The sequence below is a fragment of the Hyposmocoma kahamanoa genome, unplaced genomic scaffold (assembly GCF_003589595.1).
Source record: "Hyposmocoma kahamanoa isolate Upper Pololo Valley unplaced genomic scaffold, ASM358959v1 187, whole genome shotgun sequence".
Taxonomy (NCBI): Eukaryota; Metazoa; Arthropoda; class Insecta; order Lepidoptera; family Cosmopterigidae; genus Hyposmocoma; species Hyposmocoma kahamanoa.
The window spans coordinates 781,583-803,399 of record NW_020653716.1 but is presented as its reverse complement, the minus strand read 5'-3'; the positions used below and the strand labels follow the sequence as shown (position 1 = coordinate 803,399).

General features: G+C 34.8%; 2 protein-coding genes across 3 annotated transcripts in view; one reads left to right on the top strand and one right to left on the bottom strand.

Annotated features, from left to right (window-relative positions):
* Window positions 1-21,426, bottom strand: part of LOC113226287 (mucin-5AC-like) — a 29,158-nt gene extending 7,732 nt beyond the window's left edge. The window contains exons 1-2 of one of the 2 annotated variants that reach the window (XM_026458858.1): window positions 21,232-21,426; window positions 7,805-7,976 (exon numbers count right to left, since the gene is read on the bottom strand). In XM_026458858.1, the coding sequence (XP_026314643.1) occupies window positions 7,805-7,976; window positions 21,232-21,289 (230 nt within the window). In that variant the 5' untranslated portion in view covers window positions 21,290-21,426. The remainder of the gene's footprint in view (window positions 1-7,804; window positions 7,977-21,231) is intronic. The other variant, XM_026458857.1, reaches the window with a different exon arrangement.
* Window positions 8,721-10,023, top strand: LOC113226288 (NADH dehydrogenase [ubiquinone] 1 alpha subcomplex subunit 8). The gene has a single exon (XM_026458859.1). The coding sequence runs from the start codon at window positions 8,721-8,723 to the stop codon at window positions 9,261-9,263; it is 543 nt and encodes a 180-aa protein (XP_026314644.1). The 3' UTR covers window positions 9,264-10,023.
* Window positions 21,427-21,817: the final 391 nt, after the last annotated feature.

Sequence of the window (21,817 nt, the reverse complement as noted above, 5' to 3'; positions counted from 1 at the left end):
GTGTGTGTGTGTGTGTGTGTGTGTGTGTGTGTGTGTGTGTGTGTGTGAGAGAGAGAGAGAGAGTGTGTGTGTGTGTGTGTGTGTGTGTGTGTGTGTGTGTGTGTGATAGGCGCAGTGGCAGTGCCCCTTAGGTCTTTGCAACTTAAAGCTCTGAGTGGCACTGCAAAACTGCAACTGTTATGGACAGGCGTGTAGCTTTCTATCAGGCGCCCGACCTGTTCGTCCCGTCATATTATATTAAAAAATATATATTATTTAATTACAGCAAAACACCTTTTCGCTTTCGCCTGATAGGATAGGAGTAAAAACAACGCATGCTCATGCAAATTATGGGGAAATAAATCATCAGACAAGCTGTTAAACTCATGTTTGCTAGTCAATAATACAATAAACATTTAAATTGATTGCAAGTAAATTAATATTATGTCACGCTTAAATGTAGAAACCAGACCACTCGCGAACGTAATAAGTATATCGAGTTTGTGCATAAAAAGCAAAGCATAATAACTATTTTTGTTATCTAATGTGCAACAACTGCAATGTATTGGAGATTCTTAAAATCGGTACATTTGAAACAAATTGTGACAGAAGATTCAATTCTTTTCTTGTGCATCTTAAATTAATTTGCGATTGATTTTCATCAAATGTTCAAAGATTTTTCGAATTTCTAGAAAGAAATGCAAAGTATACTACTATACCAAGTTTTAGTTTGTGCAGGTGTAGTCACAAATTACAACTTGGTATATTAAGATATATTGGTAGGTACCTTAACAGACAGACCTAAGTTGAATAGAATTTAAGTAATATAGACGTGCCGTTGTCTGTACCTACCTACCAAAATTCGGTTTTGGAGTGATGGTAAATATTATACAGTAAACAAAAATTGGCACCTACATACTTCGAAAACAGACACGTGGAAAAACCCGTGAATGCATGTAGATAACTTTCTACATAAGCAATGTCCTCGAGACGAAACCAGCCAAATTGACACAGACTCAATTTGTATTTCCTATTTTTTATGTTGTATTAATAACTTCACACAAATTTTCAATTTAATATCAATTCAATCAAATTTAAGTTTAAGGAAATTAACATTCTTACACTAGCCTCACAGTACATTTATGAAAATGTAATTTACGTTAAAAGGAATAGTAATTAATTTCTTTATGAAAAATAGTGACAGACATAACATTAAGACGAAGACTAAAAATAAACTTCCTGTTCTTGATAGTCGTCTTCACAAAGTCACAAATTCATTTAAAGGGCAATATATGCAATATGCGTACTTGAATGACTAAAATCCGTGGTAGTAACCCGTTTGGCTCATGGAGGTAGTCTCGATCTCTGATGTTTCAAAAGAAAAAAAGAAATATTGTAAATGTTGAATGTGTACAACTGTTATTTACAAAGAGCTACCGCTAGAGTTTCTTGTTCATTCTTCTCAGGGGAATCTGCCTTACGATACTTACGAATGAGCGGTAGAGTTTAATATTGTGACGGTTTCAAGTGTAATAATCCTTACCTATGAAATAAAGATTATTTTGAATTTGAATTTGAATTTAAGTACCTATAACACGCAAAACAGGCGCCTCGCCGTCGAGTTGCGGGCATCCGGGGGTCTACTCTCCTCCGCCCGACATTCGTCCGAAACAATCACTGTTAAATAAGTAATACTTGACCAAATGAAAGACGCATGATGCGAATGAAACTTCATAACTAACATTTTCTTTTGATTAGGTCGAGTATAATTATTTGACAGTAACTGTTACGGACGGATGTCATACGGAGAATGAAAATAGACTCGCAGAGCCGGTACACCATACCATAATAATTAGGTAAGTACCTACCTTTATTCTGCCATGCTTACGAGAAGAACAGTAAATCTACATGTATTTCAAACACACTGACTGTTAATATTGTAAACACGGCAGTATTTTTATTATTTTACCTATAATTTTCAAACTTTTAAGTTATGAATAAATAGACAAAAAATAAATTGCATACCTACTATGTCAATTATTTGACCAAATGTTAAATGCGTTCCTGATTTTTCAATGCAGTATTTAATTATGATTAAATTATTGAAAGCTATGCAACTTGACGACCTTCACCCGCTCTCCTTGTAAACTCTGGCCACTCACTTTAAGAAAAAGGTTTAATAAATCTATTGTAGGTTTATATTTATTAAATTAGACATCATGTGGTTTACGCAAGTTAGAGAGAGGTTACGTCAACGTTACTTATGATCATTAAGCCGTCGCTTATATTCAAGTACTTGTGAATGCAATCACCTAATTTTATGAAATGTTTAATACGTTTTCTTACGTGTTATGTGCATATTTCTATAAATTAGTAGCATAATATTTCTGTGGCTTGGTTAAGAAGTGCGTAATTAATATGGACGTTAGGCGCTTCTTGTATTAATAAGCCACGAATTTATGATTATAGTCTTGTGGTTACTGCAATGTTTGGGGTTACATGAAAGAAGGCCTCTGTATTGTTTTGATTGGCTAAATAATACGGTGGAGCCATAGCGGAGCAAACGCAAATAAGCAAAGTGACGATTGCGTATTTTTTGTTTAAATTCTGACATGAATTAAACGCTTCGTTTTAGTGGACAGTCATATTCTAAAGTAAAAGATTTTTACATTTAGCATCTTATACCAGTGAGAATCGATAAATTTTTTTTATTTTGATGAATGTAGTCCAATAGCAAAAGGATTTGAAAACCTATTTTGTAGGAGGTTCTCAAATCGTGAAATAGACAACATTTTACATTACAATAAACTTGTAATATCGAAACAAATATATGTATTCAATATTTTTTTTTTATCTAGAAATAAAATTTACATTTAAATAAGATTTACATAATGCGTGTCACCAAACAAATGTATGAAAAAAATATTGTAATCTAAATTTAAAAACTTTCGCGGTGACACGTTCTTCACTTGCAATTTTGATTGCGACCAACCGAGACACGACTGTAAACTAGTGTTACAACGAATAATATACATTCGGCATGTTATAATATTCGACTAGACGCGTGGCCGAATAGCAGAATATTTGGCTAAAATATTTGACCAGCTATTAAAACAATTTTGTACAAAAATTGGCACGAAAATATTACGTATATATATTATTTACGTATTTACTAACTTCAGTTAAGATAAACTTTTCAAGCTCATAGTTTAAATTTATGACTTATTAAGAAACTAATTGTTTATTTCACTTTAGTTTGATTAACTTTCAAAAACTATATTTTATTTTAGTTTGTAAATAATAAGTATTTGGTTGATTTTGTTTTATTTAGTCATGAATGAAGCTGATAGTTTTTCATTTGATATGTTTGATGTCGTTGAAAAATAATTTAGATGTCCATTGATTTTTTTAGATAAAGAAGCGAAAAATAGATCTTTCGCTAACTTACAACGTGTATTCGGCATTAATAACAGTTACTCACATTATAAAATTATCACCGTGCTTTTTCTTATTTCTCCTTCGTGTTTTTAGGTATTCGGTATTCGATCAAACAGTGATTCAATATTCGGTATTCGGCCGAATAAGCCGAATACTGAATTGTATTGTAACCGAATGTTCGTTGCAACTCTATTATAAACCTTTCGCTCTTTTGTACACTGTGCGTTGCTAATTTCTCTATTAGCGTAACTCGGCACTTCACGACTTGTAATACCTTAATTTTGGGCGCGTAAAAGCGGGAATAGACGAGATAATATGGACGTTTCAACAATGCAGTGAAAAAGTCGTGCTAATATAGAGCATTTTCTGTGACTTTAGAAAACCGCTGCAGGGATGGTAACATTGCCAGATAAAATTGGTATTGTTGAAATTGATATGAACTTGTAAACGTTACACTATAGTTGCACGCTAGATGAATAAAATAATATAAAAATGTTGCTGATTAGTATAATTTTAGTTATTTTATGGCTAGTTTAACAAATATCTGAGGCAAGCGGATAAGAATCGTGTTATATAAACATTTCGCCATCAGTCGAATTTCATTATGCATTAACTTTTAGACCCGATTCTTTCTCTTCTTATGCTGTGTTAAACATACCTAGTCGTGGAGTAAGGAACATACTTTATTTTGAGTCATATGTTTTAATTGAACTCTATTTAAGAACTGATAAAGTTTTATAAGAATTTTCAAGTACTTACACTAATCTTGCTTTTGCTTATAAGCTTGGCACGTTTTAATAACAATCATTACGCTTAATTCAATACTTAGTACGATATATTTGCCGAAAATGTGCAAATTGTGCTAACGGTTCTCTTCCTCCAAAAGATGTAGTGAGAAGTCATCGTATTTCTTGTAAAGCTAATATAACTTTAATTAAACTACCTAATTCTTTTTTGAAATTTATTGCTGGCCATGGAAACAAAGTCCTTCAGCCGAACACATAAAAATAAGTTTTTTTGTAAATATGGCCGCTACAAAGAGGATAGGCAATTTGAGGCGGCGTGCTTGGATTGACTCGGGATTCCTTAGAACGGGCCGATACGGGTATTTTAGTTGGAGTTTCGTATAATTTCGCGTTTTAATCTTCGATTAAGGCACAGTAGCACTATCCTATTCCACTTTAAACTAGATTTCACAAAATAATTGAAAGTCAAAATAAAAACGACACTTTTCCCTCCAAAAGTTCCAGAGCGAATCTAAACTACCTAATGTTCTCAAGAGATCACATCTGTCAAATAAATTTTTCCTGCCTTTTGGATTTTGGAGTATCCTAGCGACATCTCTTTAAAATCGTTTAAACTAATTTGTTTGTCTGTTTTATCAACTGAGAAATCATAGTGCTAAACGCTTTAAATTATGAGTTAAGGCTTCAAGTCTCTCTTCCCACGGTGTTCCTCTTATCCCACCTGACCCTATTCGAATTAACTACTATTGTATGATTTATTTTATTATTCTTTATGGAATGATGCAGGTAATTGTTAAGTCTGACCTCAACAATCAAAACGTGTAAACGTACGGTCTACGGTAATTGTCGAACCAAATTCAAGGGTACAGACCAATCGCCTAGTTATTGCACTCAACTGTGACTAAGTGCCTACTGCGTTTTATCATTAGCCGCAAATCATTATTTATTGTATTGTTTTATTAATTCTTGCTAAATTTTGGTTATTTACACTTTTGGATGTATTTAAGTATTTATTTAATATATAGAATTAACTTCAGACATTTGTCGTAATGTTACTATAAATGTAGAACATTGAACTTTATTGAATGGAACACAGCTTAAAATTCTGTGAAACAGCAGTCATCAAAATCTAATACTATTATAAAAACTATATAGATATTTATGAGAGACCGTTTCACGGATTTAACAAACTAATTTCAATTCACGAACTCTCTTATGCATTAAAATAACGTTAACCAGCATTTACGTTAAACGGTTGGTTGAATCGAGCACCTAATGCAGATTACGAGCAGAATATGGAGGCAGTGAAGCTTGAAAGTAGTCTTACTGCTCTGGTTACAGGTTATTAAGTAACTAAGCTGGTCTCATAATGTCTTTTGATCAACAAACGAATTCTACATAGGAAAAGTTGCATTGAAGTGCAGTTTTACGAATTCATGACTTAATAATAATTTTGCGCAGTTAACAGAACTGTTGCCACTTAAACACGAAATAACAGCCAAGAAATAGTACCTAAGTAAGTAGATACCTACTAATGGTACCTGCAGTCTGAATGCTTTTGCTATAATGTTACTGGTTGAAAATGTGCGCGTATAGTTTGTATATTGTTAAACAGTTTGTAGACGACTGGGTAAGATGCAGACTTTAAAAAAAGGTCATTGAAAGTTTCGTATGGTGATTTTACACGATTACCATAATAGAACCGTGAGTTCCATAATCTGCTAACCGGAAAATTTGTACCTACGACAGTATGTGTCCAGGACGGACAATAAAAAAAATATATCAAGATGGATGCTCAAGTACCTATTAGAATAAATAAATTTAAATAATTTTATTTTTCGTGGAAAACCACTGAATTTAGTCCACTCGCCTTAGCCGTTCCCTTCGGTCGTCTACAGTATGAACATTTTTTCGCTAATTAGATGTTGGTCCTTAGCGAAAATTGTTCGGGGTCATAGGTAGGGAACGCTACCCCATGAAATTTCACCTGGGCATAGTATCATTGCTCAAGGGTAGATAATTGAAGATGGTAAGCCAAAACAGAAGGCACCTACGCAGCAAATGGTGCAATACAAGACGATTTCTGTTCAATACCTAGTTCGAAGCTGGAAAGTAACGCGAGTAAGCTAACGAGAATAGTGTTACATGGACAATTCGCCAGTGCCAATAATTAATAAATTTCCCAACCACATTTCACGCTCGTATTGTTTATGAAATAGGTGTGTTGGAGTTTCAATTTAAAATTACTTTTGTTTTAAACACGTTCTATATGTTTTACAACTTCTAATATATCACACTACTGTGCGCGAGCACATACTTTCTGATACTTTTTAAAGTTTTTATTACCTATAGATGTATTCCTTTTGACGTTATGTTTTTTGATATTCATTGCTTTGTTGTCAATCACTACATAAAATACGTTCTTAAAAATCCCACCTTAGTAGACCTTTAGGCCAAGCACCTCTTTTCATGACATCTTATACGAACGAAATTAGTCCTTAACTTTTTTATGTTTAAAAAACAGGATAGTATATTATACCTATTTTAATTTATTTTCTAATAAAGGTATCAAAAGAGGAAAAGGGAAAAACAGGAGAGTCAATTAGTCAAAGTAGTTCGTCTTAGTTTTATGACATCACGTATTAAAAACAATTTTGTAGTATGATCTCATATGGCTTTATGGCAAAAGGTGCGATTTCCTCAAAAATGTCAATGTTTGTAATTTATAGGCTGAAAAATTACTTTTGAATCGTGACTATCGTTCTATATTTTTTATTAGAAGAAATCACAGCACCGTAAATGTTGCTGAATTTTAGGCAGATGTAATGCCAGGCTCAATTTAAGTACATTGCAGCGAAACGGGATGGAAGCGAATTCTTGTAACGGAATTGCACATAGCAAAAAGGAACATTATGTCAATACAGTCAAGAATACATCAAGCTTGACACTTTGTACTTTGGACCGTTCTTGTCGTAAGCGGCATAGAGCTTGATTTAAGTGTTAAGCATCAAGCTTGACGTGCTCTTGACCCTGTACAAACTAGATACGGTCCAGAAAAAGGCGCGCGTCTTCCGGCGAATTCTCGCGCATTCGCAGGCATTTCCGCAGCTGCCGAATACGCGGGAAGATGCGCGAAGGCAGGCGTAGTGTTACGTCAAACGTAGACGAAATACTACAGCCTCAAGACGTAGTCGTGTGGAAGCTCGCGAATGCTCGAGCGTTTCCGCGAATGCTAGAGATTCCAGCGACCGCGTGCGTAAATAGCGGGAATATATAATAAATGGAAGCTTAGGCTTAAATAGCGGTGTCAAAATGCCTTAATGCAAAAGGACTAAATAAATATAAATCTCAATACACTACTTTTTACATAAAACGTTGACTTATTATATAGGTAGAGCCACCAACTTAGCTTAATATGAATGTGTAATAGAGTCTATGCAGTGTCCGTAGTTGTAATCATGTTATAGTTATAACCAATGATCTTATAATACTTGTTTAACTGAAAACGTTCGAAACTTAAATATAATGTAGAATAAGTTTTTATATCATGGATTATTTGGGTGGCTATCTTGATCAGTTTACTTTGATTCGCCCGTGAAATTTCAATATTTGATTGTAATTAATAAAATACCCTTCCTAACCTTATGGTCGCTGAAGAGGCGGATTTCACTCCCTTAGTGCAGAAACCCTTGCAACATAGGTGCTGCGTGCCCATCACTCGGCATTCGGCATGCTTGCGACACGGCAGAGGGAACAGGTCTAGCCAGCCACTCGTTGTCCGAACTGCTGGACACACAACCGCCTGCGCGCTCACTGTGAACATAGCAATTCGGGTATTATTAATGCTATACCTACAGCTTTTAACCGTCATTCGTGTTACACGAATCGTGTAGTACTTGTACAGCGTTATTTGTAAAATACTAACAACCTCAACAACAAAAAGGTGAATAACGTTGACCTTATGAGCCATCCATCCCGACCTGGCAGCTGGTGACTGTTATTTCATTTCAAAAATTAAGAATCAGTTACGCGGTCAACGATTTTCATCAACTGAAGAGACTGTCGAAGAGTATGAAAAATAATAAAAATATGTTTCAGAGATTGTCACGGAGGAGTGGCATAAATCTTTCCAAAATTGGTTCATTCGTATGAAAAAGTGCATTAACGCTAACGGAGTATATTTTGAGAAACAATAAATTCATTTCTGACCATTTATAGTATTTTTCTTATTCATTCCGGAAACTTATTGTGCGCCTTTTATTCCATCCTCTAATAGTGCGCCCACGTATATACAAAAAAAGGAAGTCGCATCTCATGGAGGTCATTATGTATTGTACTTTTTGGTTTTATGTCCAATAAATGTCCCTTAAATTTTTCTATCCTCTTATGATTAATGTCAATATTTTAAGTACATGTCAAGCTGAGGTGTCAACTGAGAAAAATTATACCAATATTGGCAATATTGAATTTTTAAGGTGAATGTTAACGACTTAACTTTTCATTATTATTTTACATTAGTATTTGTCTTACTTTGATATTGTAGCGATAGTAAACAAAATGGTATTGACTGAAGAAGTGGATTTGCCGATGGACGATGAGTTGGAGGTGGAGGAGGTGAATCTTTCCCAAGCGACACTGATGTCGGCGGGGCCATGGTTAGGCAAGCTATGCGAAAGCATCAACAACGAGTTCATGCTGTGTCGGTTCGAAAACAACGACCCACGTCCCTGCGTTGATCTTGGCAAGCAAGTAACCAGGTGCACCATGGAATTTTTCCAAAGAGTAAAATCTGTATGCTATCAGGAGTTCAAGCAGTTCGCTCACTGTGTTGACAAAAGTTCCAGCTCATACCAGCCATGGTTTTGCCGGAAAACGATGGCGGTGTGGAAAGAATGCGCTGAGGAAAAGTTGTGCTTGCCATATCCCGGTTTTGGGTACTTTACTCGTGGGCGAATTCACACGGTCGGGTGCTTGAAGGACCCTCCGGAACCGCCATGCCCCTGCCACCCTAAGATTACCGATAACACGCCGTCACTGCCTGATTGCAAGCCCCGCCCTCCTCCACGTTTCGGAGGCCGCCTGTTCTGGTCCACAGAGTAACATTGACGCTGAATTAAATTTACACTTATCTGCTGTAGATATAATAGCAGGAGCTGTTCTTTATCTATTGTCTTGTCATATATACATTTATATATCTATATCATATATTATACATACATTCGAATATTACGAATAGGGAGTCTACGTTCTGATGTATATATAGAATACATAATAGATAGTTACCAAACATATCGCCACGAAATTGCATGAAACCGGTTCTTAGAACATACAATGAACTGGTGAGAAAAAAACTGTAAGCTCATAATAAGAGCGACAAAGGCGTTTTGTGTTTCGCATCTGCATGTTTTGCATTGCCAACGAATTTGCTTTTTGCGAATTTCCCGAGATGGTCTCAACCCGAGCCCGATCAGACAGCTTAAGCAAGTGTGGTAAAACATGATCGCCACAAGCCGAGATGCTGAAGTTTGTGACTACCATATTGTGTATGTGTAATGCCTACGTTCTATGTCTCAGCTTTGATTTAAAAAAAGACTGTAATAACCACACTAGGTACTAAAAATAACTTAATTTTAGAAACTTACGTACAGTACACGCCAAAATTATTTGAACGGTTTTCTTTCTTTTTCTTCATATTCGCTAAAAATGAGTCCAATGACAGTCCAGATTTGAAGGTGCACTTAACATTGCACCTTGAAATTATTGAAATTGAATACATTTAGATCATTTTCTGAGCAACGTGTACAAATTGACCACAATTGGATATACAATATATATTTGGTTAGTTAGTAGCCTGGTTAGTAGCAGTAGACCTCCTTGTGAAAGAGTTCGTCCAGGGTAGTACTGCCACCTTACCCATTTCTGCCTCCAAGCAGCAATGTCAGGGTTACTGTGTTCCGGTTAACCAGGGTACGGGTGCTGGTGAAATTACAGGCACATGGGACTTGTCAACTTGTCTCAGGGTGAAGGGCGCAGTGGCAGTGCACTGCAGGTCTTTGCAATTTAAAGCTCTGAGTGGCACTGCAACTGTTATGGACTGGCGTGTAGCTTACAACTTGATATTGTAAAAAAAAGTTTAACTTGTTAGAAAAGTTTGATTATACTTCACGATTCTGTAGACTTAACCAAAATTGTAGCGTAATAAAATTTTGACTAAACTCCTTAAAATTTTGTTAAATTGAAAACAGACCTAGTTTTGCAATAAATTTACTCGGTTGGCTTCTTAAATTGCACTTAAATTAGATAAAATGAACTGGAGGTCAACAGATTTGAGGTGAAGGTTCAGTGTTGTTTTCAGAATGATTGAGACGGACACTGGAAAAAACCTATATTACAATTTATTTTTATAATAGTTTCTATTGGTGATTCCGAATGACCTGCATTCCATGGAGCGGCAATATTGAATTCAACGTACGAGTATGTGGTTTTTATCATAAGTAGGTATAAATTAAGAAATATGTTATGCGAAGTGCAACAAGCGACCGGGGCAATAAGCCTTGCAACTATGTGACTGGATAAAATAAAATAATTTTCCACTTAGGTAGTGCCTATTCCGTGACATGCTTAGTGTTGCGTTTGCATTCATAGAAAGACATCGTAACTTAGAATTTATTATAAGCTACGTAACCCATTTCACAATTTAGAGAAAAATAGAATAGACATTTGTTGCACAACAAACACACACACGCACGCACGCACGCACGCACTCACGGACGGACACGGACACACGCACACACACACACACACACACACACACACGCACGCACGCACACACACACACACCTACACACAAAATTATTGATGATAACAGACAAGCAAAACAAAATAAAAATAATAAACAAAACTGACAAAAAGCAAACAACAAAATATAACTTTTGTACTGTCGTTTGTGCTGTTGTGGCCGTTGTGGCGCACGCAAAGGGACTTCATTCAGCATAAGCCCTAGCCATAACTGACTGTGGCGCTCGATTTCAATGAGCCCTGAGTCTTTACCATTGGTGCTTCACATTTAATTGAGAAATCGAGAATGTGTTTGTAGTTTAAATATTAATTCATTTTTAACCGATTTCAAAAAAAGGAGGAGGTTCTCAATTCGACTGAATTTTTTGTGTGTATGTTACGCGATTACCTACCCCGACATTTGTAATTGGATTTCGATGATTCTTTTTTTGGTGAAAAGGGGGTATCTCAGTACAGTAAAATAATCCCACATATATGGGTGGCAAAGTAAGAGATGAATCACACACTTTTAAGGTACCTACATCTTTTTTATATCTACAGGATTATGCTAATTAAATATATCCATTTAAACACTTCCAGAAATAATAAGTGTCGACTAAATAACTACATTAAATTAAATAAAAAAGATTTAATCGTCGAGAAGTAATTGTAAGTGTTGCCAAATACAGTTCTTGAATAGGATTGCGAGACTGAAACAAACCTAGACTGCCCTTATGCCTTTTCTACCTACAAGTGAACTTATGAAATTTACCTGTAACTTAATTTTGTTTAACGATGACTCGCAACAAACAGCTCTCAACATCTCAACAGATGGGCACAACATTCTAATTAGTAGTAGTAGAGCTCCTTGTGAAAGAGTTGTTCCTGGAAGTACCTTATTTGTATCAGTAGTATAAGTAGCCGTCAGCAGTAGGTAATGTGATAATTACTTTCGGTTTTGAAGGGTAAAGAGTGCTGGTGAAATTACAGGCACGTAAGACTTTCAATTTGTCTCTGGGTGACGGGCGCAGTACCAACACTCCTCGGAACTTTACGTTTAAAACTCTGAGTGGCACTACATCTGTCAAGGATAAGTTTGTCGCGTACCACCAGGCTCACGACTTGTTAGACCCGCGTCGCTTGATATCATAAGTCTCATTTTTACTACAGCTGTTGAAAACGAGAACGAAATATACTAACTCCGCCCCCTCTAAATATGGCATACAGTTTATGATGCAATGAAAGATTTAAGCGGAATTTACTTAAAATAGAAATTATTCAGTACTGTTAATTTTATTCCGCCGGGTTAAATCTGTTGAGAAGAACCATGAGTAAAAATACTCATAATAGTGACTTCCAGAAGCTAGGTCTATATGTGTAAAAGAGCTAATCATTGGAATAAATGTACACACCAAAACCTACATGTTCGCCATGCTACAGATTATGTGTGTAGTCAATTCGATGCCGTCACCGACTGTCATATAAACAAAAAGAAGTAGAATAAACACCCTATTTAGGTACTCTAAAGAAGTTAAAAAATTTATAGCTTATTATTGGCGATACTTTCAATAATTTTTTTTTTAATATCAAATGACGAGATAAATAAGTCGTGCGCCTGATAGTCAGTGGCGAATTTGCCCTAAGGCCCAGTAGACCCGGGCATAGGTAAGCCAGATTTTAGGGGCGGTCAATCGTGACAAAAAATTCATTGATGATAATAAGAAATAATTCAAAGTACCTAAATATTGTAAAGGCTCACGCACAGGTAAGGTGGCAGTACTTCCCTGGACGAACCCTTTCACAAAGAGGTTATCCCATAATATCCCAGTGAATATATATGAGGTACTGAAGTCAATCCCCAGTTGATTTGAGAAATGAACGTCCTAATTAGTTCTGGTTGTCGTAGAGCTCCCTGATATAATTTCGATTCGTTTTCGTACTTATACTACATACCGTGTGTGATAAACTGTGCTTTTTTTAGTAAGCACTATGTACATACTGGCAATGTGTTTCAAAAATGCGTCTGCTTGATGAATAGCATTGACGCATCATATGCTATAATTATATACTTGTATTACGAGATGGCTATGAACAAGAAACGTCGATGAAACTACATTATTATGAAATTCGCCAAAACCTATTGTTCACGCTGATGCATAAATACTCGAATGGCCTTGTCCGAATCAGTGATCTTTATTTAAATAAATTTGTGTAATATCTACCTTTTTCTTATTCAAATGACGAACAGTGTAATAAATGAGAACGTTATGATATGAAAGATGATGTGGAGACGGATAGAAAAGGGGATGCTTCGATGGTTTGGTCATGTAGAAAGAATGAATGTTGGTGGAGATTGACGGCACTTTAAACCTCGGCGTACATATCTCTATCAGGTTAGGGACGTCATTAAAAAGGCTGGGTTAAAAGAACCCAGAATAAACGAGCACGAATGAAGTCTGATGGGAGTGGAGGAGGTGAAGGAGGTTTGTCAGGAGCGTACCAAGTGGGGGTCTATATCATTTGCCTACCCCAGGGGTAGACGAATGCTATGGGAGAGTAGTAGATATGTGAGTATGTATGTTAATTTCTGAATGCGTGAATTATTAACATATTTTTAAAAGATCAAAGTAAACGTCTTAGTCAATCATCCACCAACTAATATCTTGCAAGAAACTGATCGAAACACTCTTGAGTAATAATTTTACATAAAATTGAAATATCTTTAAAACACATTACATTTTACAACCTTGGGCTAATCCAAATAAATAATTTATTGCTTATTGTTTACGTAATAGTCTGCGTCAAATCAAAATAATGTTGAACGTTCAAACCTTTTAAGTCATTTAACCTTAAGATTCACTTTTGATTTGTACCAAATGTTCAGAATTTTTAGTTAGTCAAATTTACTTTGTGGTTGCCTCTACTAAGTACTTTGAATACATTTTTTGCTGTTAACTTCTATTATTACTCATGCAATTTTCGCTAGACAACCTTGAACGATTAAAACAAGAAACCTTAAACTTATTTGAATGCTTAATTAGGAGCGAAAACCGATTACTAAGATGGCCTGTCATGGCCCTGTTTTCACGTGAAAGTTTTCGGGGAATTCGTACTCAAACGTTAGCGTTTTCTTCTGAAATATTAATGAGAGATCAATCCTATAGTATGACATGTACTAAGAATGAATTATGTTCAACACTGTTAGGAATAATTTCATTACAGAGTACTATAAAAATCGACCTCAAAAGTTCGTGGAATTACATCTATTTGCCAAGTTTTATTGAAATCGGTTACAGGAAAGTGCGCGAAACCTGATTCATCTTCTAGTTTGCCACCCTTAGAGGTGGAATATTTTATTCAAATTTAAATTTGACCAATACTGAGGTACCCTCTTTCCAACAAAAACCATATGTACAACAAAAACTACAGTCGAATTGAAAACTTTCTCTTTTTGAAGTCGATTAAAAATGCTATATTAACATAGCTTGTTGTTTGTGTAGCAAAACTGCCTCCTTATCAAAGCTAACATATCTGAATTGTAGTAACTTTCGAGATATTGGCACCAAAACTTTTTTTCAATAAAACTGAAATTAAATAAGATATAAAAAATAGCTTATAGCGGATATAGATCTTGTTTCGCTGATTCCAGATTGTGTTAATTGCTCGATTTCGCTAAATGAAATGTCGATTACGTTAGTTATGCGTATGGCATGACACAGCGGGCAGAAAAGTAGTTAAACGTGGAATATTTCCTTCAAATTGAATGGGACTGAAGTATCCCGTTTCCAACAAAAAAAAAGAATTGTCGAAATCGGTTCACAGATGTCGGAGTAATCGCGTAACAAACACAAAAAATATCGTATCGAAAAAAATATAAATCGAAAGAACATCTCGAAATCGAAGAAATCCTTTTTTCGTTTGTCGGTTAAAAATAAAATAAAATAAAATGTGGAATTACACGAACTGTTGACTGGCTACTTTCGAAAAATATAATCTTTTGATACAAACTATACACACATTATGCCGTACGCTGATGTTCGATAATGCGTGTTTAGCAAAAAGAGGTCACTAAAGCTAAAGGTCTCAACTGCACAACTGCCCTTGAACTAAAATTATAATGCGATGTGAAAGGATTTTAATAATTCATCAGAGGTGCAGATCGTTGACCCACTGGTCATTTCACGAATTATGACTTAATGACTGGTTGTCGGTGATTCGCTGCGATCCGGGTGTTTCAATAACAAAATCGCGAAATAGTGACTTCGGAAAATAGTTTTGGTAAGAAATATCTAGGAAATAGGCAATATCCTACAGAATTTTTTACTTTACAAATACCAAAATGTTACAAGTATATGAAATAAAGATGTGTCTTTCTTGTGGATTATTTTGTAATTATTATTATTATAACCGCAAGGCAACGCGTCTGTCGTCCATTCTTTAAATAAATTTACGTAGTGACGTAGAAGTTTCTAAATGCTATAATATAGTATTGTGCATCATGCTACAATAAACGTTTTATATTACAAAAATTGGTATACTTACTGTAAACAACCATTATTCTTGTAACCGTAAAATAAACCATCTAAGTACAGTTAATTCTGTTATGTAACGTTAACCGGTTGGTTACATGGCAATCTATTGCCGAGGTAATGTCCTAAAATGGAAATTGCTACAGATTAGCTCAGGGATCTCGTATGTCAACATTGGTTGGTGGGTTTATGGTACCAAACACGCCGAAGGCTTTAAATGATGTCAGGGAACTTGGAATATTTCATAAGACGTTATTTTCGTATAAAATGGAGGTTACTTTCCTACCGCACTCTTACCATAGGTATTACATTCTAGGCGCTAGATGAGAAGGTCCTATATTCGATTCCCGGTAGGACCAATTCAGGAAAGGAATTTTTTTAAATAGATACTGGCTTGGATGCTTTGGGTAGTGCCTCCGAAGACAATTTCGATACACAGTATACAGAGTCAATTCCCTAGTTGGAAACCAAATAATTTGTGTTGCTATACGTATACCACTGTAGTGTGCTGTGATCAGTTCAACCACTTTGCATGCACCATAGAACGAGTCTTATTCTTATCGCGGTAAAATTTTATCCTAATTCAAAATAATTTCATATCGTCATTGTGTACCGGAATGCCATAAAAATATTAATATATTTTTGTTGTCTGAAGAAATCATATTCTAAGCACCAGACAAAGATCGAACAATAGTGAAAAGTGAACAGTACTGAAATCTCTGTTCTAAAAATAAGTCAAGAGCTGTCAAGTCTTTTTTGAGTGAAATAAAAATCTAACGAAACAAGTCGTTGTGTCATTTCAGTTTTAAGTTTTGTAAAAGTTAAATTTATTTCACAATTTTGCCATATCAAAAGAGAATGTTACTACAAAGTCATATTTGTCTAGTTTCACACGGCTATGCGTGGATGGAAAATAGGTTGTTTGTTGAACGGTGAGGATGGACATGTGTCTGTCATGAGCTTTGAGATTACTGTTAATTTAGCTGTTGTAGTTAATACTATAATATATTTATACAACATTTAAATCTCATAGTTCCTCGCCTTGTCCCTTTTTTCACTCTTTCTCTACCGTCCTAATTCCGCTTCCAAAATTCAATATTATGTATTATAAGTTTTCCCGTTTTAAAAACATGTTACAAATCATGTAAGTGGCTGAAATGCTAACCGCGAAAATGAAACGACCATGTTTTTTCCAAATTCTCTCTGTGATATTTCCTTTAAAACTCAAAAGCACGCTACTCCGACAATATGTTATATTGACATGATTTTACTCAGACATTACGCCACTCCGACAATATATTACTTCGACATTACTTTACTCAGACACTACGCTACTCAGACTCGACAACACAGACGAGATGTTTCTTAAAAAAATCTTTGTACTGAACTACATTACAAACCTAAGTAGGAAATGATTTCTTATTATATATCGATCAATATAACAAAAAAATCATATATTCGAAAAATTATTTATTATTAATTAAAATTATTAAATAATTAATAATTAATTAAAATTAAAATTATTATTAAAATTAATTATTATTTATTATTTTTAAAAATTACGCGCTGCCTACTGCGCTACAGAGGCTATTATTGGTTATATGAAGTGTAAAAAACAAAAAATTATTAAATTAAAATATAATAAAATACACTCTTTAATGTGTATAAATACATGAAATAATTTTTTTTATCGAGGGTCCAAAACAAGCCAATATCGTCGGTGTTTTGTAGAAAGGGCGAAAGCGCCATTTTGAACAAATTTTTTTCGTTCTTTTTTTTAAGTTTTAGTTTTTAACGACTGATTTCAAATATTTACGACCTGTTTTAAATTCAATTTTAAAACTTAAATTTAATTGAATCCAATAATTAATGTTAATATATTTGGTATAAGTATTTTAAAACAGTCGTTTAAAACAGTGGGAGCATTCCCTGGAAAATTTGTTCAAAATGGAGCTTTCGCCCTTTCTAAAAACACCGAACGTTGTTGGCTTGTTTCAGACCCTCGATAAAAAAAAATATTATTTCATATACAAGTACATAAGTCGTTTTGACTTATGTACTAATGTAAGTCGTTTTGACTTATGTACTTGTGCCTTGGGACCCCAGAATAAAGCGTAAGTTATTCAACCGCGTTTTCTTCGCTGCCGCTGGGTTTGTCGCTGTAGACTAACTCGAAATATTGTAAAGAAGTATCGATACACGGTTGATAACAAGTGCAAATTAATAGATGTTAAAGTACCTCCACATCTCGAAAATTAGAATGCTCTACATCTAAACATCTGCAAAAAAGTTAAGAAATCAATTATTTTAAATTTATTATATTAGTCATCCGAAATAAACTAAGCATTATATTAATAATTGACTATTATAAAAATTTTAAAAAATTACCATAATTGTGTAATAAGTTCAGTTACAATAATATTTTCCTAAGAAAAACGTATTTATCCACCGACTTAAAAAAAGGAGGAGGTTCTCAATTCGACTGTATCTTTGTGAACCGATTTTTATGATTCTTTTTTGCTGGATAGAGGGTACAGTCAAAAGCACATCAAGTTTGGACATGAAGTTCTTATCGTAACCGGCATAGGGTTGGATTTAAGTCTTAAGTATAAAGCTTGACGTGCTCTTGACCGTGTACCTCAGCATTGGTCCCATTTAAATTTGAAGAAAATAAGGTTTCGCGCACTTTTCGCCAACCGATTTCAATAAAACACGGCAAATAGATGTAATTCCACGAACTTTTTACGTAGATTTTCTATCTATGGTCATATAGAATATATAGTTCTAAATTTGAAAGCGATATTATTTTTTATATTATAATGTACACAGGTGTTTACGTTATAATTGGAATATTATGTGCGTCTGAACCTCTATCAATCTATCTATCGATATACTTAGGCTATAAGTTAACTGGACATACTTTATACATAATTACCTAACTATTTCCTATTGTATGCACGCATATAAAGTATAAAACCTTGACCGCATTGTAAGTTAGTATCAAAACCCTAAAAAGAATGCTAAGTTATCTTTACATCCACGCCACATCCTTAGGCAAATGTTGAAGCGTCAAGTGACAGACGTTGAAATATATTTGATAAAGACTTAAGTCGAAACTGACTTCATGCAGCCGAGACCACGACAGCATGAAGTTGATAACGACTTCACGCATTAACTGCAAACCTGCAGTCAATCTGATAGCAGCCTAAGCAGGATATAATTTTAAGGGTTTTTAAACATGTAGGTAACCTACCCAATACCACTAAAATTATAATAATGATGATTCTGATAATGACTGTGCAAGGATAGAATTGAAGTTACTTATTTGAGAAATAAAAGAAAAAGAAAAAAAAATATATGATGTTTTCTATAAACTGAACGTCGTACTTACAATTGAAAAAGTTGTCCAAATCATTTTTTATACACATTACAAATTGTTGTATATTACATAATTTCTATTAAGTGCAACTTTATTGCGCATCCTCATTTTAAAATGTAGTGTAAGTGTAATTTTTGGGAAACCGACAGAATAGTAGGCAAACATTACGTAGCTACGTGGCGCCTGCAGTATAAATAATGCCAAATAATTTAGTCAATTCTATTTCATATAGATAAAGAGATCTTCAAAAAAGGAGGAGGTTCTTATTTCCTCTGTATTTTTTTGTATACCTACTTAAACTACGCGATTACTCCGACATTTTAATTTGTGAAGATTTCTATGATTCTTTTTTTGTTGGAAAGGAAGTAGCTTTTTAGTAGCAGTGGAGCTCCTTGTGAAAGAGTCCGTCCAGAATAGTACTGTCACCTTACCTATTTCTGACGTTAAGCAATGGTAATGTCGCATTGTTGTGTTCCGGTTTTGAAGAGTAAGGGTGCTGGTGAAGTTACAGGCACATGGGACTTGTCAATTTACGTCTCAGGGTGACGGGCGCAGTGGCAGTGCCCCTCAGACAGCACTGCAACTATTATGGACAGGCGTGTAGCTTACCATCAGATACACGACTTGTTCGCCCCGTCCCTTGACATTATAAATAAACCTCAGAATTGGTCTCATTCAAATTTGAAGAAAATATTCCACCTCTAAGGGTGACAAATTACAGGTGAACCAGTTTACTGAATTTCATTCACCTTCTGCTAACTGATTTCTATAAAACTTTGCACATATATTTAATTCAAATGGAAATACAATATTATGGTAACATAGAGCTGATCCGATGATGGAAATGGCAGGCAGATGAGAGGAACGTTGTATTTGGGATCATATGAGTCATTTTGACAAGAATTTCCATGTGCGTTTCAGTTATCGATGAGGACACGGTAACGAACAGCGAAAACGGATAAACAAACTTTTAAAGTCGTTTTTTTTATTTTATTAATCACTTATATTTCATACAGTCCAGAGTACATCAAGTATGGCACTTTGAACTTGGGGCAAAATTTCTTGTCGCCAACGTCGTAGTGTCGAATTTAAGTGTGACTTGTTGTGTTGTTGACCCCATATCTAGGAGGATGGAAAAAAACCCTATATAGGTTTTTTGTTTATTTAACGGTGTCCCAATATTTTAGAATTAAATCGGGTGCGATTTGTTTGTGTATCTGCTTACAAATCTTAATTACGAAAAGATAGAAATATGTATTTTGGTCTACACTGTACGACAATAATATACGGTATAATAATACTTTTAAAGTGGGACAGCTCTATTTAAAACAGAAGTTGTTTTGTTCGACCTTCATTCTACCACAAAACAGGTACCTACCGTATTCAAAAGTGGACAACATTTTTAATCGTCAGTGATGTATTTAGCTGAACATTTTAATACTTTAGACTCAGTAAACAAAATATATGAAAATGGCCTATAAATTCGTAATAATAGTAAAAAATTGTTACTATACAGTTTTTGTAATTTCTCTAAACAATGAATCATAAAATGATTCGAAAAAGATGTAAAGTCAATTGAAAGTGGAAATTGCACGATTACCCGAAACTGTTACGCCACATTTAACAAAAAGTCCAAAAACTACAATGAGGTTGCCTCAGTATTGTTTTATCCCAGTGCCTACACCAACTAAATAAGTAAGCAATGTTTGTTCATGACATTTGAATACACAACGTTATTGTATAACTGTACTAGTAATTAGACCGTAAATTTTCTTAAAATGGAAAATAAATAAGGTGTGTATTACAGCCAACGTTAAATAAGCTTAACTGCAATTTCAATAAATAATATTTTGCGCTACGTCTTGGTGTAATAAGATAACATCTGCAGATGGAGAAGTCAATATTCTTCAAATGAAATTAATCAATAATTTTTTAGGTAGTATTTTATATTAGATGGGATATGATATTTCACATATACCTGCATAATCTGTTTCAGTAGTTCGTATTATTTTTATGATTTTCATGTGATAAAAGAACTTTTGACTTATGATCACATGTGGCTGGCTAGATATACAAATATACCAAAGGGTATGTTCCATATGATATATTGACAAGTACGGAAATAAGTTTTTTCGGAAATGAAAAATCCCCCTTGCGCTCTGTCTTCTGTAATAATATCGGATTTAATGCTTCTTGTGTACTCCCAATAGGTAGGTGGCTTCGCACTTCAGTTGCCCGAACTAAAGTGACTTTTTCTCAGTCGTTCTGTCACACTGGTATCTTTTTATGCATGTGCTGTATGTAACGTCTCAGCACTGTGCAAATGTTCTATCTTATGATTTATAGGTAGCTTTTACCAAAAAGTCATTCTTATACAACTTACCTGAACTAAAATAGCCAAAAGCAAACACAAACAACGTCAACACTTGTACTAGATGCATTCTGAATTAGTCAGTTCGATCTTTTTATAAATCTAAAGTTATAAAAAACTATGTTAATCAACTTATCACATTGGTTCACAAATAATGGCACTAAGATGCTGTGTTGTTGTTGGATGCCGGGTGTCCACTGCGGGCGGCGCAGCGCCGTAGCGGTTGACGAGCGGTGCTGGCACACCAGTTGCATAAGAACTTGGTATATTACAACCATTATTATATGATATCTGACAAGCTAATTAATGTTAGTAAATTTTAGATATAGTGACCTAATCGCTACATTAGCTTGTTATAGTTCGCCACACATTTGGTAAGCGCATTGGCGATGACAGTAATGCCAAAATGTACATTACAGGAAGACGCTGCTGTCTATTTCCCTCATTAACCATTCTTCTACCATCAGGTTAGGTTAGGCTAGGTTTAGCAACCGGGAACTCACTATCACCTTATTCTCATAATCCGTTCATTACGGTTCTATGAGAATTGCCAAAGGTCTGACTAAAATGGACGTACAGATTATCATTTTGGCGGACA